This window comes from Symphodus melops, assembly GCF_947650265.1.
Source record: "Symphodus melops genome assembly, chromosome: 23".
NCBI lineage: Eukaryota > Metazoa > Chordata > Actinopteri > Labriformes > Labridae > Symphodus > Symphodus melops.
In genome coordinates, this window is record NC_136713.1 from 11,435,031 (window position 1) to 11,451,522 (window position 16,492).

The following is a 16,492-nucleotide window of genomic DNA, read 5'->3' on the forward strand; positions in this document are numbered from 1 at the left end:
AATGAACGATCATTTTGTTCAACTATTTCTTGGTTATTGAATATTGAAGTGAAATTTAAATAATTGCTTTAAATAAAAACGACACATCTTAGTTTTTAAGTAGAAATAAGTTCTGGTTCCTTGTCGTCTTCACTGAGGACAAAATGTGTCCAAACGACAGACGCTGCTTCAGTGTTGTGGATTGGACGTGTCGTCATGCGACTGCCCTGAAAATACTTAAAACTGGATGTTGATTGATTTTTCGATGAACTGTCCGGCCCTTCTGATTTTCAGCGTAGCAATTCGAACCCTGACACCTTTGAAATCGATTTTTAACTGCCTCCAGATTAATCTGTACATCCGTAATAAAGAGTCAGGTGTGTGCTCAGCATACCTGGGGTTGCCCTTCAATGTGTTGACCAGGAACTCATGGAGGTCGATCCCGGTTGAATCCGTGTAGTCTTGACTGGAATCTAACCAAGAGGGACAACCAAACATAGCGTCTTACAGATCAGAGCGGTAACCGTGGAAACCGAGGCGTTGGACATGAATTTTGCACGAGCTGAAATGTGTCCAACCACCAGTGACATGAGCTGCATGGAACCTTCGTCGCTGAACTATCACGCCGCGGGGGAAGGAAATTAAAACTGAAAGAAAAAGTAAACCAAAGAGAAACTCTCGACGTTGTTCTGAAACTCTCGGTGGTTGTCGAAGGATGTGGCAGCTCGGAGCAGTGAGCCGGCTGAGCCACTTAAGAACTGAAGGAGTGGTCGGGTGGAGGGGGAAGAAGTTGACGCCAAAGAAAAACACGTTCAAGAGCGTCAACAAAAGGATGGGACCCATCAGCGGGAGTCAGGGGACGTTGGTAGGACCCACCGGCCCGCCTCCCCCCTTTTCTCTCGGAGGGTGTCTGGTTTCTATAATTGGAGGCTGCCTCATCAGTGGTGTTGCTCCACAGAGGGGAAGCAGACACCTTCACGCGCCTGTGGGAATCCGTATAATTGCTTAACACCTTGAGCTTGTCGCAATTAACTGAATCACGCCAATTATCGGCACATAATGAGATATCATTTAGAACGGAGGAGTGCTTTTGGACGAACCGGAGGGCAGAGGAAATGTTTAGGATTGGATGAACCGGTGACATAGTAAAGGATATAATTATTAGAAGGCTGTAATTTAGCTGAGTGACATGGATTGTGTGATAAGTATCATTACGGTGTTCGGCTTCCTTTTCAATACTTCTCCTTCTGTGTCATCAAAAGGAGGTTGGAGACGTCCGTATGGATCTATAATATCCCTAATTATACATGTGCATACATTACCTTCCAAGTTTTATACATAGAGATGAATTTTTGTGGTTTCGGGGGTGATTGTATTGAATCAGACGGAATAACCTTCTTGACGGGAGTCGCTCGCCGTTTGCTTTCTGGGTTGGTTTTTCTCACCTCTGGACAGCATCTTCCTGGTCGTTTTCTCCGGTTTGTCCGCCTTATTGCAGCATTCCTCTTTCTCCGCTTGCTCCCGTGTGGCTCGGTCTTCCTTTTCAAAGGGCTTGAGAAGAAATCCATCCTGTTCAAGGGGAAGAGAGGGAAATGAAGCCAAGTGTGTGTCTTGATTAAATGGCGTTTTTTTTTTTTCATAGCTGAAATGTAACTTTTCCCTCCTCGCACAGAGAGCGCCATTGTCAGCATTTCACACGAGCGACCGATCCTAAGCGTGACCTTGGTGCGCTCTGATCGATGAACACACGACTTAGAAATATGAGGAGTTTTAATTTTCCGTGCTCTTGCCCGAGGTTGTGGGTTAATTAGCGAGTGGCGCGGGGCGAAAGAGGGCCCCACTTAGTACGCTCTTCCTGGTTTATCTTTGAAACCCGCTTTCATATCTGGGAATCACGCCCCTTCGGGTCATTCGTTCCACAAATGGGAAGTAATCGGAGGGATGAGCTCGGTTGCATCTACGTATTTAAAAAAAAAAAAAAAAAAATTTGAGTGAATTTGAGTTTTGAATTAAACGAAGTTCAGTAAAAAGTCAACCGTCATCAACCTCACCTGTACAGATCTTATGATTAAACTGTCTTATCACATTAACATCACAAACACACACACACACGCTTAAAAAAAAACCAATCAGCACTCGACTCAGACAGGATCTGACCAGCTTTACAGAAAGTGTGTGTGTGTGTGTGTGTGTGTGTGTGAGAGAGTGAAGGAAAGCGGGTGACTTCATGGTGGGAGAGCAGCTCCTGAGTTTGATCCCCTGTAGCGGAGCCCGATAATGAGCCGCTGCGTTCCTCGCCGTTTCAACGCGTTCTGAATATATGTGAGATGCTAAAATGCTAATGAGAAACGTGACTGACTAATTTGCACGAGCGGGACGGTGAGAGAGGGGGGGAAAAAAATAAAAAAGTAAGTGACAGCGACATCCACGCCTGTGTGTGTGTGTGCGTTTGTGTGTCAAAGAGAACCCCCCCCTCCTCCTCGTCTTGGCATGAAACGGTGATGTTCGCCGCTTGATGCCACCCTCGGCGTCACGTGGAAGCCGCCCCGGTTGATGCGCAGCTGTTGCGAGCTGCCTCATTTGTTTCCTGACATCCATTTACTCGGAGATAAAAGGGAGGGAGGGGGGGGGAGAAGGAAAAAAAAAAAAAAAAAAAAAAAAAAAAAGAGTGTGGAAATGATGGTCGTCTGCATATGTAATGAACGTGCTGTCAGTGGGAAACAATGAAAGTACAGCGTGTATTCAGACGCCGTGACTATCGGCCATTGATTGGAATTGACAGCCGGGCGTACAGTGTGAGGGCAGATGTTTCTCTCCAGGATGAAGGGAAGTGAGGGGCCTATAGATGCGTACGCTTCTTTGTTCATTCTTTACACCTCACAGTGGAGATAAACGAAAAATGGTGGGAGATGTTAGGATCCAATAACCATCATGTTCCCCCCCCCAGCCCCCCTCCTCTCCCGCTTCTTTATCACGTTACCTCTCCCCTCTGGGTTCGTTTGGCGCAGAAGGAGTGTTGACTTTGCCCCCCTGCCCCCCCAATATCAGTAGCGGGAAAAGTATCCAATTAGAGCGCTCCGCAGCTCTCTGTCGCTGACGTGTGGAAATTGTAATTTCCTCGACATGATTGATGGCGGTAATACAGGACGTCGTGTGAGTGCAGGCGATGCGAGACTGTTGTGGGAATAACACCGGCCTCTGGTTATGGGGCGCGGTGCTGACGGGCTGAAAAAAAAAATACACCTGTGCATATACATATATACGTGTGTGTGTGTGTGTGTGTGGCACGCCAGCAGCTGTGCACAGCGGCATGTAATGGAGGACGTTTGATCGGGGGGGGGCTTCGCCTGGAGATACGGTGCGAAAAGAAGAAGCGATCCAACGCGCTTGTTGGAGCGCCGTGCGCCTGTCCCTGTTTCGATGATGTGACGTTTTTTTCTTTTCTTCTTTTTTATCGGAGCGGCTTGAGGCCCCGTATTTAATCACAGCTGTCAGACGAAGGTCGCTAATCGAGCCGAGGTCTACCTGCGTGGCTGTAATGAGCTCGAGTGGAGAACGCGCTCCTCGGTCAGCACTTTAAGCGAGCGTGCGTGCGTTTGGGGGGTTGGGGGCAGTGTTTGTGCTTGACGGCGTGACCTCGTTCGAGCAGAGTCGTCCAGCGGTGACAGGAAGGAGCCACTCAGATTTTGTGCGGCTAGTTGTCCTAGCATGCGATCAAAGTCGAATATTTAAGCTGCTCTCTGATTGGTCCGCGGGGGAGCTTGAAGTTTTTGGGCGTTCCTTAAATGTGTTGAAGTCAAAACGTTCCGACACAACAGCGTGGGACCGAAGGCGTTGTTCTCCATCACAGATATTAGCTACATCGGGCTTCTCATTCTTGCTGAACATTTCAAGCCGGCGCCGATAAACTCAGCTTGACTCAGAGAGAAGTTTTTTCTTTTTTTTTTCTTTTCTTTTTTTACCTGAGGTGCTGCTGAAGGCTCAGGGATTGGGCAAGGGAAGGACTCTTCGCACACCGCCAGGCTCCGCACCAGCTTTAGCCTGGTGTTGGACTACGGAGGAGGGTCGCGTGAGGTGAAAGGGGGGGGAGAGTTAAAACCACGCACACAACTGCATCAACGTCACAGCGCGAGAAAAAAACAAACATCTGGCGAGCATGGCGGATGATTGCAAGCACATCACATCGTAAGAAGATTTGAAGTCTGTTTTTGAGTGACGGCGAGTTTTAGATCCAGTTGCAGCATTATGACATCAAAAACGGAAATGAAGAAAGCAGACTCTTAGTTTTCCCACATCAACAGAAATGCAGCAAGCAACCAGGAAATTCCTCTTCATTCAACTAACGGCATTCCAGCTTTTTTTTTTTTTTTTTTTTTTAAAACACCGCAAACACAAGTACAACGTCCAACTGAACCCAAGCAAACGATGCAGTCCAAAGTGCACATGTCACACAGGGTCGAGCATCCGTCTTGCAACGGGGCATGCAAGTCGAGCGCACCGTACCTTAGAGTACTTCCCGGTCTGTCCACAGGTGAGGGGGGGGGGGGGGGGGGGGGGGGGTCGAGGAGGGAAAAAAAAAATCAAATAAAGCACAAAACTTTGGAAGGGGGGAGGTGTGTGTGTGTGTGTGTGTGTGTGTGTGTGTGTGTGTGTGTGTGTGCAACACTGCATGGAAAAAGTGGAGAAGTTTGAATTAAATATGACTGGCCTATATTTTGTGCGTGCGAGAGCTAAAGTGTTCCTAGCGAGACGGCAGAGGAGAAAAAAAAAAAAAAGACAAATAACCTCCTGTAACGCTCGTGTTATTAGATCTGAAATATTTAACAGCACAGTTGCAACATTTAAGTGGCATTGATATATGAAAAGAAAATGATGCATTCCCTGTGCGGCGTGAAATATCAGAGCGCGACGTGTTTCTAGGGAGCCGGGATTCTTTTTTTTTTTTTTTTTTGCAGAGCATATGCTGCTGAAGTGGCTGCATGTCGAGGGGCACACCAACACGCACACACGCGACAGAAAACTGAAGGTAGTAGACGTTTGGCTGCGGGCGTTTGGGGTCAGTTTTATGCGTGCCATTTAGCTGTCATGTGAGTCAGAGCCGGGCGCTGGAAGGCAGGAGAGAGATAGAGAGAGAGAGAGAGAGAGAGTGTGAGAGAGAGAGTGAGAGAGTGAGAGTGAGTCCGGATGCCCAACAGTGTGTGAGACAGCTCGGTGCCTCCGCGCTTCACGCACTAGTGGCTGTGTGTGTGTGTGTAAACAGACGGCCTCTCAGTAGCATGTGTAGAAGAGCGGAGGATGGGGGGGGGGGGGGGGGGGGGGGGGGGGGGTGAGACCTGGCAGGAGCCATTTCTGTTGGAATTGTAACAGAGCCCAGACCTCTGCTTCCTAATCCCAACACACACACACACACACACACACACACACACACACACACACACACACACACACACACACACACACACACACACACACACACACACACACACAGTCAGTCCTTCCCACCTGTCCTCTAAAAATCAAAAGGACAACCCCCCCCTCCCTTGCTGAGCTCCAGGCCAAATAACACCTCTAAAAAATTGAAATGGACCGCTGTTCGCCCTGTCTCCGACGCTCTGTGACCTGCCGCACTCCCCCTCGCTCTATCAGGTGAGAGAACGAGGGGGTGTGGGTGGAGGATAAAGGAGGAGGAGGGGGGGGGGAGAGAGCTGGGACTGTTAGCGCACCGCTACACCAGCTAATTGAGCGTCGGCGTGCGGGCCGGTGGGGAATGAACAATGCCGGCAGGAGATAAAAAGGAACGGGAAAGGCGGGGGGACGAGGGGGGAAAAAGGGTTGGAGTCAGCAAGAAGTAGGGCGGCCGCCAGCCACCTGTCCTGCCGCAGAGGACGGAGAGCTGGAGGCAGATGGTGGCAAAGTCACCCTCTTCTTCCTCTGTTGGAATGCCTTTTTTTTTGTTCCCTCCTCCTGTGTTACCTACTTCCTACGACTTATCCTCGCTTCCTACCTCCCCCCCCTCACCCTCGCACACGGAAGGACACACCTGAAAATGACCGACAGAGAGGTCGGCTGTTTTGGTGATCCCGGTGGATTCCCTCAACGGCGGTGTGGAAAAACCCCCCAAAAAAACCGTGGCGCCGAGTTTAAGAAAAGCAGCGGAACGATAGAAACATAACTGCTGGCGAGGTCGCGAGAACATTCGAGGAGAACGGGGACACGAGCTAGACCAGGAGCAGCCATAAAGTCAAGTTATTTACTCTATCATTTTTTTTTTTAAATTTTAAAACGGAGGAGAAACGATTCCCCTGACTCTTAACCCTCCTCACGCCATGCCGCTGTCGTTCTGTTCCTCGTGGTAACAGAGACACAGGAAGTGGGTCGATAAGCCAGGATTTGAGCTCCAGATTATCTGCCTGCCTGACTCGCTCGCCCGTCGAGGCCAGATTGCCCTGAATCCTATTTGGGAGGCTGCAGCCAAAGACACAATCCTTCCCATTCCCTCGGATTTCGGTTTTTCCTTAAACCACGCTGGAAGAGGTCTCACCCCCGTTATGGCCAATTTTCACTTTCGAGCACCCGTTCCTCGGAGAGAGAGAGAGCGAGAACGAGAGAGCGAAAGGAAAGTGATTGAGCACCAGGTTTGGTTTTCAAAGCCAAAATTGCCGAGTGCAAATTTCCTGCAGTCCCCGAGCACATTGGCTGCAGCGACACGGAGAGCTAATTAATTAGCCGTTCATTTGAAAGTGATCTCATCTGCTCTAAATCCCCACTAGATCCCGGGCTTTAATGTCTCCCGGGGTGGATTCACGAGATTCTCAACAACTGTGCAGACGACAGAAGTGAGGATTCTCAATCTTTAAAAAAAAACCAAAAAACCCCTCTCATTATTATTTCATCCTGTTCAGATTTTACATTTCAGGAATTATTTGGCTGGAGAGTCTTCTTAAACGCCGCAGGTGACAGGAGATCCCCGGGGGCGGTTCGTGTTTGACGCTGATCGTTACTGAATTCTTGTGGCGACAAGTTTGGAAAAGAAGTGAAAAAACAGAAAAAGAAAAAAAAGAAAAAAAAAGAAGGTTTTTTTAAGCCTCCCGATGATTCGACTGGCGACGCCGGCGCTCCTCACCTGTGTGTCCCTCTTATTGTCACTGCCGTGTTCTTCCCGGCCGCCCTGGCTCTGCTCTGCGGCGGCGACGTCTTTCGGAGGGGACGCCGTGCTGGCGGCCTCCGACGCCTTCATCGTTTCAGTGTCGACCGTGTCCGACATTCTCATTGCAAAGTCTTACTGGGAGAGTCGGGCAAATACAGAGAACCTGCAGGAGACATTTAGGTGAGCGTCATTTTCTTTGGAGAGTTCATGAAAGTATCGGAAGAGGAACAAGAGGCTGCACGAGTTCTTTCTTATAAATTATCTTTATTCAAGTTTGACAGGCGTTCAAAAAACTATAACCCACATAGTGTCAGTATTGTTCATGTTATTTCATTGGGGGATGTCGTGAATGTTGAAGGCAACTGGAATAACCAAATCTAACTTCCCCAGTGTCCAGAGATGCTCTTAAAAGAACATTCTAGTTTTTATATAAACACAGACGTACTACAGTGAGATTTTGGTGAATGGTCTTTGACACACCTAACCATTCACACCACGATGGCAGAGGCTGCTGCAGACCCGTTCCCACCAGGCGGTCTGGTTCGGTTCGCTCCGGTTTTGCTAGCGGCCGTCTTTAAAACGTAACATCCGTGCGTTTCCTTGGCAACCAGGCTTTGATCACTTTTAGAATATATTTGAGGTGACTCAACTAAAAATATATACATAACATGGGTTCAGTCAGTTTTTAACGTTTGATATTTTAATGTTAGCATTAGCATGCGATTCTACATACTGTACCTTTAATGCACTATTTACAGTCCTGAAATGCTCACATGAAAGGATATTTTTAGCTGATCTCATGATCTTATCTTTTACCAGTTAAGAGATTCTCTTTAATTTTGACATTATTTTTTAATTCAGAATCAAACAGCCGTAACGTGGGATGCAACATACAGTCAGGAGTATAAACAGTCACCATGTGTTTAAAGATGGAGGTCTCCATTTGTGCGTCTCGAGGCCCGTGGTTCTTTAAACTTTTTCATACCATGGATGGACCAACTCATGATATTGATAAGGATGTATCAATATGATATATTCATGTACTGTGAGAATCAGGCTTCATTGGCTCAGGTGTTTTTTGTGTGACTATGAAGTGACAGAAATGTCAGTTGATCTATCGGCATTCGGCACGAAACTAAAGTGGGCGGGACTATAGGACGAAATAGCTGAATTTATTGGTGCACGAGATCTCAGTTTGTCGAGATGCTTTTTCAATGATACAGAACATTTTTACAATGTTTTTTTTTTTAATTATTCGTCGAAAACCCCCGAGCTATGGTGAACCACTTTGAGAATCACTGCTCTAGACTGTGTAGGATTAACACTGTTATTACACAGCTGTGTTTTTAATATGCAATTTTGTCAGTTACAGCAATCCCAGCAGGTTCCTGTTCACCTTGACGTTCTTCAATTATGAAATTAAAACCTGCCTACTGTGTATTATCTCTTACTCCACTGAGTTATCAACAGTAATGCTGTAAGTAAAAAAAAAAAAAAGAGAACTGTACTGCAAAGTGCATTTAAATTTAAATAGAAAAGAAAAACTTACTTGTTTACTCTGGATCATAAATTCACACCCTGGGTAAAGCATCTGCATCTTTTGTTCTGAATTTTATTTGGATAGAGAAAGCTCCACTTCTGCAGCAGTAACAACACTCATGTTCAAAGAAACTACAGAAGAACCGTTTTTATTTGGAGCGGCAGATATCGCCAAACCGATTGCTGCTTTTGTTACATCTGTGTGAAGTCCAAGCACACCCAAAGTCCACGGTGAGAGAGGTTTCTCAAGAAGGAGGAGGAGGAGGGGGACGTGTGGTCATCAGTCACTCCTGTCCATCTCGTAGCTCTGCAGCTGTTCCAGGGAGAACGGCTGGCTGTGATTGGACAAAATCACAGCGGGAGGGCAGCTTGCTCCACAGAGACCAGAAGCATCCGTCTTCACTGCGGCGGTAAACATGTAGAAAAATCTTGACATCGCTGAACTCTATTAGAATGAGGCATGTTCGGTCAGGTGTCCGAAGCTTTGACTCACTCGAAGCATGACGTCGGATGCTCAACGTGACTTCATGAATTGAGTGTTGCAAATACTGAGTGGGACGATAAATCATTTGTTGGGTCACTCCTTCCAAAGAAAGAAATTGTTGGGAGTGCTCTTCAGTTTGAGTCCATGATGTTGCGTTGACAGGGAACTTTGGCTCGAGGAGGTGGCACGGGGGAGCTGGGTCCTACTTGAATCTGATTGGCCGTCACAGGTGCCACGCCCCAAAATCCAACATGGAGTATTTTGAGCTGCATTGCAACAGGCAGCTTGGTCGCTTTCTTTGCAGTTCAACGTGGCACACTTAGAGTATTTTGAAATGAAAAAAAACAAAACAAAACGGGATTAATCGCGATTAATCACAGCCTCGACTGTTATTAATCATGATTAATTGAATCCATTCTCCGGTAATCTCATATTAACGTTTTATTACATGACTGTCTTGCAGTTAGTTGTGCAACCAAGATCAAGAGGGTCTCGTACCGCCGTGCACCTGCGATGTGGATGCGATGAAACCATCGGTCTTTGGGGGGCAAAAGAGGTAGAATTTAGTTTCAGCCGCAGTGGAGCCGAGAGCTGGAAGTGGGAACTACAAAGACCATCATCCCACGCTCACTGCCTTCAGTTCACTACCTCATCAGAAAACCGATTTTGATCCAACTCGAGGAGATTAAAGATTTGATCGCTGGGATGACTCAAACATTCGGTTTAAAACACTTTGTGGGTTGCCGTCCGCTCGGCAGATAAATTCATCATATTGTGAATATTGGAACTTTAATTGCTTTGCACCTATGATCTGTTGCAGGGTTTGTCTCTGTTATGCCACGACCCCCTCTTTGTTGAAGTGTGAGTTCATCCTGCTGATCTGCCCTAATTATGCAGCCGGCCCCCATGCAGCGGGACACACACACACGCGTGCACGAGAGGGGAGGGCAGACATCTGGTACATGAGAGCCGTGATTAATAGGTTAATTAGAAGCGGGGAACGTCAAATTCACTTTGCGCCTCAGAACTGGATCCACACACGACGGCGCTCGCTCTGTTCTCGAAGTGTGTACGTGACTGGCTGCGTGTGTGTTCCAAATCAGCATGGGGGGGGGGCTTCGGCCCCATTTGCCCGGCAGTGATCAGAGCCATTTTCATATCTGATCGCCGGCCGGTCCAGGCTTGATCGTTTATCTCCGTCCCAGAAGAGTGGAGAAAGCGAGCCGATGTGGAGCTCTTTAAGGGGAAAAAAAAAAAAAAAAAAAAAAAAAAAAAAAAAAAGAGAGAAGAAGGTGGAATCCAATTCCTCTATGTGACAGTAATTGACTTCTAGCGCGGTCCGTCTGTTATTCCTGCCTGGGAAATGTTCTGCTAACCCAATGCTGCGCAGAGCTTAGAGGTTAGCTTGAATTTAGCAGGGCACTGGAGAGCCAGATGTTGAATATCAATGACCTGTCAGAAAGGTTTGACAAAAAGGCAACGCCGGCTGCTGCTTTACATTATTTTTACATTCTGAAGGAAAACAGTTTAATACTCCAGAGTGCTTGCGCGCGCCTCTGAATATTTAGCGTCTGTTGCTGACATTTTGATGAGTGAAGTCTCTTGAGTCGCCCTGTTGAAGATTTGCAATATCGGGCAGATATTTTCAAGAGCAGGGCTTTTTTTTTTTTTTTTTTGATGGATAGCTTTTTTGTCCCTCACCGAATCATTCATTCTTCCAAACACATTTTTCTCGCGGAACTGGAGCGTTGGACTAAATTTGGCTGCAGACTTTGACGCGTTCAAATTTCAGCGAGTCGTCTCTCACGGCGGAGGTAATTGCACAGCGCGCCTGTTTGGAATCCCTGATGTTATGACTGCATAAGTAATGTGGCTCATCATTAGATCCTCAGTGTTGCATTAAGGAAATGTCGGGGAAGTTAGGGGGTAGCAAATTGGTCTCTCATGAGTGAGGCTGAAAATCAACATCAGCATGTTTTCTCCACACAGACATATATATGTATGGCTTCTTCAATGTTGTGGAGTCATATCAGGTATACTCAGCGATTTGCTTTCATCAGTAGACCGTCTCAGCAGGCAGATTTTACACTCTCACCACAATAAGTCATGTGCATTGCAGTAGAAATGTAGCGCTGGTTGTGAATTCATTTCTGTCCGTCATGCAGAGGGCTTTATTACGAGATAAAAGAGTGCTAAAGAACGGCATCAGGATTGTTTGACCTGTGTGAAAAGAGTTTAAGGTCCATTTGGTATCATGTCAGAATACAAGAAAATTGCATCTGGCCTTTTTTAAATTATTATTATTATTATTAAAGGGGACAAATTATACTATCAAACAATCCCCCTGTGGTCCAAATGAAAAATATGCGCTGTGCTTTGGACCAAATATAACATGAATCAAGCAGCAGAGGTTTGTGACCCGTTTTGGTGTGCGTCTCTTTAAATGCGATGACCCCGGCCCCTGAGTTTTCCCCGTAGATTTCACTCCTCTGTAGTGAGAATAAAAATGGCAGACCTGCACAAAAGTTTCACTCTAGGCTGGAGGTGGAGTCCATGGTTGGAGATGGAGGGTGAGGGGATTTTTTTTTCCTATACCAGAATCCACCTTGTGATGTCACAAACTGAGAACATTTGAAACGAAGCATTTTATCTGTTTGGTAAGATTTAAGCAGACCACAAACAAAAGGACTGGATGGATTTATTTTCAATTCTGAGGGTTGGTAGACACTCAGGTTACCCGCATAAATGTTAAAAAAAAAAGGTATGTTGAAGTGGATTATTTATCAAGTGTTCAATATTGAAAACAGAAGGCTATAAATGTGTCTTGATGAGCAGCTAAATGAAAGCAAGCTGTAGATTTTAATACAAATTTACTTGGATATGAAGCACACGTTTTTTTTCTTGCATTTTCTCCAGCTTCTTTTCATAAAAAAAATTCAAATGCACATGTTTGATGAATGTCTCACTTCGAGCATGTCCTTAAGGGTCCTTGTTCTGTGTTTTGCCTTTAAAGTTGCACTAACAACTCAATAAAGTGCAATCCATTTTTAAAGGCTGGCTGTGTGAGCCGAGTGATAAATAACGTCAGTGTTCCTCATACATTCTTGTGAAGTGACTCATTTGTAACTCGAGCTATTATCGTTTGTCATCTCCGCTAACACAACGTTTTGTATTCAGATTGTGGCTTTCGAGTTTTCACGGCGACATGAATCACAAGTTATAATATTTGATATCGAAATCAGACGCAAAGTGATCCGTCATGGTGGGAGACATTTTCACCACAGGGTTTTGCATAATGCATCATAACAGCATTAGATCATTAGTGGGATACATGTTGTGCTCCAGTGTTTCCGTTCATCAGATTTCACACAGACTTTTGTTTTCGTTTGAAAATGTTGAGTTTGAAAAAGTTAAAACCTTTTATCACATTTTTACATTGATATAATGGCGTTTCCTTAGCTTTTGGAATCAGCCTCTAGTGCTCACTCAAGGTACTGCAGCTTTTCCCACTTCCACTTCAACTTTCAACCTCAAGCTCCAAAAATGAAACGCTCTTAAGATTGACTTGTACCCAGCGGACAGAGCCCACTTCACTTTACTTTTCATTTGCCCATTTGTAAAAGATTTTTCATGAAATGAAAAAGCGAGACGTACTTGCGTGGCCAGTGGCGGTCGTGGCGAAGGAGGACGTGGCTGGTGAAGTCGATGGAGCCGAGCACACCGCTGCCATTCGAAACGTCTTTGGCCATGTCTGCTTCAGCTGCTCTGAGCGGCGACCGGGGCCTCCAACACCCTCATGACCCCTGCTGACCTGCAACCGAGAGGGAGGGGGGGGGGGGGGGGGGTTAGCTCTGTGGTGGACGGGGAGGGGGGGTTAAGAGGGGTCAGGGGTCTGGAGCGGCACTGACATCGAAGGGGTCACGCAGACTGACAGTAGTCAGGACGTCAGCACATCTGAAGTATTTGTGTGTGAGGGCAAAAAGTAAAAAAAAAAGAAAAAAAAAAGTGTTGTGTATTTCTGGGCCTGTGCGTGCCGATGCGCCATAAATAATGGATGAGCACAGAGATGGGAGTGCGGCGGAGGCAACAGTAAAGCACCCCTGCCAACCTGGTTAAAAAAAATTTTTAAAAAAAATAATTGAACATTTGGAATTCGGAAAGCAGCAGGGGGGGGAGAAGGAAAAAAAAAAAAAGGATTTCTCAGCTGAAAATCCTCTGCCATTCGGTGGCAAATACATTTCACATCTCGTGTGCAATCTCTATTTTCTGGCAAATTCCTTGCAGGTTGGCAGTGGGCGGGCAGGGCACCGAGCTGGAATCACCAACAACTGCAGGCCAGCGAAGACACTGACAAACCCTTCGAGAGAGTTAATGTAAACGAGACGTTTAAGCTGCTGGAACTCAATCTGTATCTCCCCCCCCCCCATGAAGCATCACTTGGTCTACCTGTCCCCTCGACAGCATCACATCATGACATCATCGTTTCTCCTCATCAGCTGCTGTCGGCTGAAGCTGCCAAATGAGCAACTTGAAACGGCTCTGATGAATCTGATGTTAAAGATCAATCCTCCAAACCGCCTTTACTAAAAATCGATAACGTCAGTGGTTTGTTTGTTGCTAAGCAACCAGGATGCTGCACATTCCTGTGCAGCAAGCGCAAAACGTGCAAACATCGCGGAGGCTTCTCTCCCTTCCCAGCGAGCGGGCTGAGGTGCCACGGCGTCTCTGGCAGGAGCCCAACGGTCTGGAGGCCTGGCTGCTGCTCCCGACGCCGTCTTAGCGGAGACCTCCCGTGCCAGCCAAAAAAAAAAAAAGGTCAAGTAGAACTCACGCACGCTGCTCTTGACACCTCAGCCTTGCAGCCTGACGCCACACACACACAGACGGTAGACGGATGCGGTCGAGGAGGAGGAGGAAGTTAACCGCAGAAAATCGGGGGGGGGGGGGGAAAATGAAAAAATAAAAAATTCTTGCGTCACGTCTTAAAAGTACGAACTTTCTCGCGGAAAAACGCCCGCCTGCAGCCTCTCTTCCGTTTCACCGTCACGCCGGGCAAAACATTCGAGTGTGCGAGCCCCGAGGCTGCAACCATCCATCACTGCTGCTGTTCTTTAAACTCACACCTGCAGAGTGCACAGCCAGGTAATCTATCACTGTGTGGTGGTCTTTAGAAGACAAATACACCTCTCCTCTGCTCGCCTGAAAGATGCTCTTACATCGATAACCCCGCCTCCCCCCTCTTTTTTTTTAATTTTTTTTTTTACCTTTTATCTCTTTGTAAGTGCACCCAGCAATTTCTAACATGCTTATCCTGCTCTGACACGGGTGGCGTATCCGGGCTGGCTGCTCTACATTTTGCCTCGCTCCTTCAGAGCTGCAGGTAGAAAGTGGTCGGCGATGTCAAAATGTGCAGCTCTGCTCGCACAGGCGCTCTGACTGCAGAGTGGCTCCGGGTTCTATGACTGGAGTTGCAGAGCGAAAGGGGTGGGAGAGGGGGGGGCGTCAGGATCACGCTGAGCCCTGAGTGTGTGTATGCACAGGTGTGTGTGTGTGTGTGTAGCGCTGTGGTCCTCTGAATGCTAATAGCGCGAAGAAAGCTAACGAAAAGAAGAGGGAAAAAAAGAAATGTTCTGACAGACGAGGACACGGGGAACGCTGTCGCTTCCAACGTACCTTTACATCGAAAACTGTGCGTAAATGTTCCACACACACACACACACACACAGGGAGTGGTTCACTGGTATGACAGACGCCGCAGAGCGCTGCCACCTCTAAGAGGCTCCCTCAGGCGACGTTCAGTGTCACGCCGCCCGTTCAACACTATCTTTATCGCCGTGCCGACGGCAATTACGCTTACCTGACTTGCGCGTGCGCACACACACACACACACACTGAACCTGCACGTCTACACATAAACACAAAATGCATCCTTCAAAAGGAGAAACACAATGAACGAATCTACACACACACGTTGCACAAATATATTCTTGATGGAAATTAATTCCCGACAAACCCACAGTGGGGTCGTGAAGAGGGGGGCCGTCAGCTGAGCTCTCGTGGACAATTACGTCGGATGGAAAAGCTAATGAGGAAAAAAAAAAAACGTCAATCACGGCGGAGGCGCAGGATGAGAGCCTTCTGGTGATGACGCGAGAGAGAGCACACTCCACTGCACTTATTCTCTTTCCCCCCTTCACACACACACACACACCTCTCTCTCTCTCTCTGAAGCCTGACCTGTCCCTCCCACACCTCTGGACCCTCCCTCGATCTGCCGCTCTCATCTCGGCGGAGAACGAGGACAACAAACAACCGTCACCTTTGCGAGCTTCTGCTGTTTTTTTTGGTGTCATCCGGTGATTTATAAAAACACGAGTACAACAACAACCCCCCCACGCCAAAGAAGAAGAGGCAGCATGTTTGAGTGGCACATGAAACGCCGGATGATCGTTCATGCTTTCCTGCTGCTGATGAGCATCGGACAAAAAAAAAAAAAAAAAAAAAAAAAAAAGGGAGCGCTGACAAACAGCAACAGCGTGAGCAGAAAAGCAGACGCACAGATACAAAAAAAGCTAACGCCACATCAGAGGAGGGCTACAGCTTCTATCACCTGCGTGCTGTACCTCCGTTCAAAAAAAAAAAGAAACTAGCTACTCTGTGTTGAACCCAGCGAGTACAAGTGGAGGTTTCACCCGCTTCCTGACGCAGGACGTTGCACGCTCGCTAATAAAAGCAGACATCAAATAAACGGCTAATTAGGTTGCTAACGCCGCTCCGCACGTACGCTTGCTGCAGTAAAAATTGATTTTGGCGTTTTGCTAAACTGAGTAACTAATCTCCCATTTTCTTTTGCCATTTCTGCTAATTGCAAAAAAAAAAAAAAACAGAAAAAAAAAAGCGTCAGGGGAGCGATATAATTGGGGCCGGGGAAACGATTATGAGCGTGCAAGCTTCTGAAATGATATCGCCTTCGTTACTCCTCAATTTCAGGGGGCGAGTGAGGCGGGTGGCGGTTTGAGGAAGTTGCTTTGACGGAATTAACAGCCGTTGGGGGGGAGGGAGGAAAAGAAGGTAAACAGGCAACAAATGAGGCTGTAATTGCGCCGCCTGCTCTGCCTCCGGGTCGCGTCAGGGCGGCGTGCAGCAGTCGGGCCCCGGCGTTAATAAATTAAATCCACAGCAGAGCATGTAGGTAATCCATTACCTCTCCCGCAGGCAAAGCTACCAGGGAATATCAATCGAGGCAATTAGAGGAGGAACAATGAGGAGAGAGAAAGTGACGCGCAAAGTCGAGCGGGTTTTCAGCGTGCGAGAGGAGAAGAACTCGGCCAGAGTCGTTAAAA

The 16,492-nt window shown here is 47.2% G+C and overlaps 1 protein-coding gene across 7 annotated transcripts in view; it reads right to left on the minus strand.

Annotated features, from left to right (window-relative positions):
- The window catches only part of LOC306818316 (R3H domain-containing protein 1-like), a 42,561-nt gene that overhangs the window by 21,943 nt on the left and 4,126 nt on the right, over positions 1–16,492 (minus strand). For 5 of the 7 annotated variants that reach the window (XM_079335838.1, XM_079335834.1, XM_079335835.1 and 2 more), the window contains exons 2-7: positions 12,804–12,960; positions 7,103–7,289; positions 4,483–4,500; positions 3,942–4,031; positions 1,425–1,548; positions 374–452 (exon numbers count right to left, since the gene is read on the minus strand). In XM_079335838.1, the coding sequence (XP_079191964.1) occupies positions 374–452; positions 1,425–1,548; positions 3,942–4,031; positions 4,483–4,500; positions 7,103–7,249 (458 nt within the window). In that variant the 5' untranslated portion in view covers positions 7,250–7,289; positions 12,804–12,960. The remainder of the gene's footprint in view (positions 1–373; positions 453–1,424; positions 1,549–3,941; positions 4,032–4,482; positions 4,501–7,102; positions 7,290–12,803; positions 12,961–16,492) is intronic. The other 2 variants (XM_079335836.1, XM_079335837.1) reach the window with 2 other exon arrangements.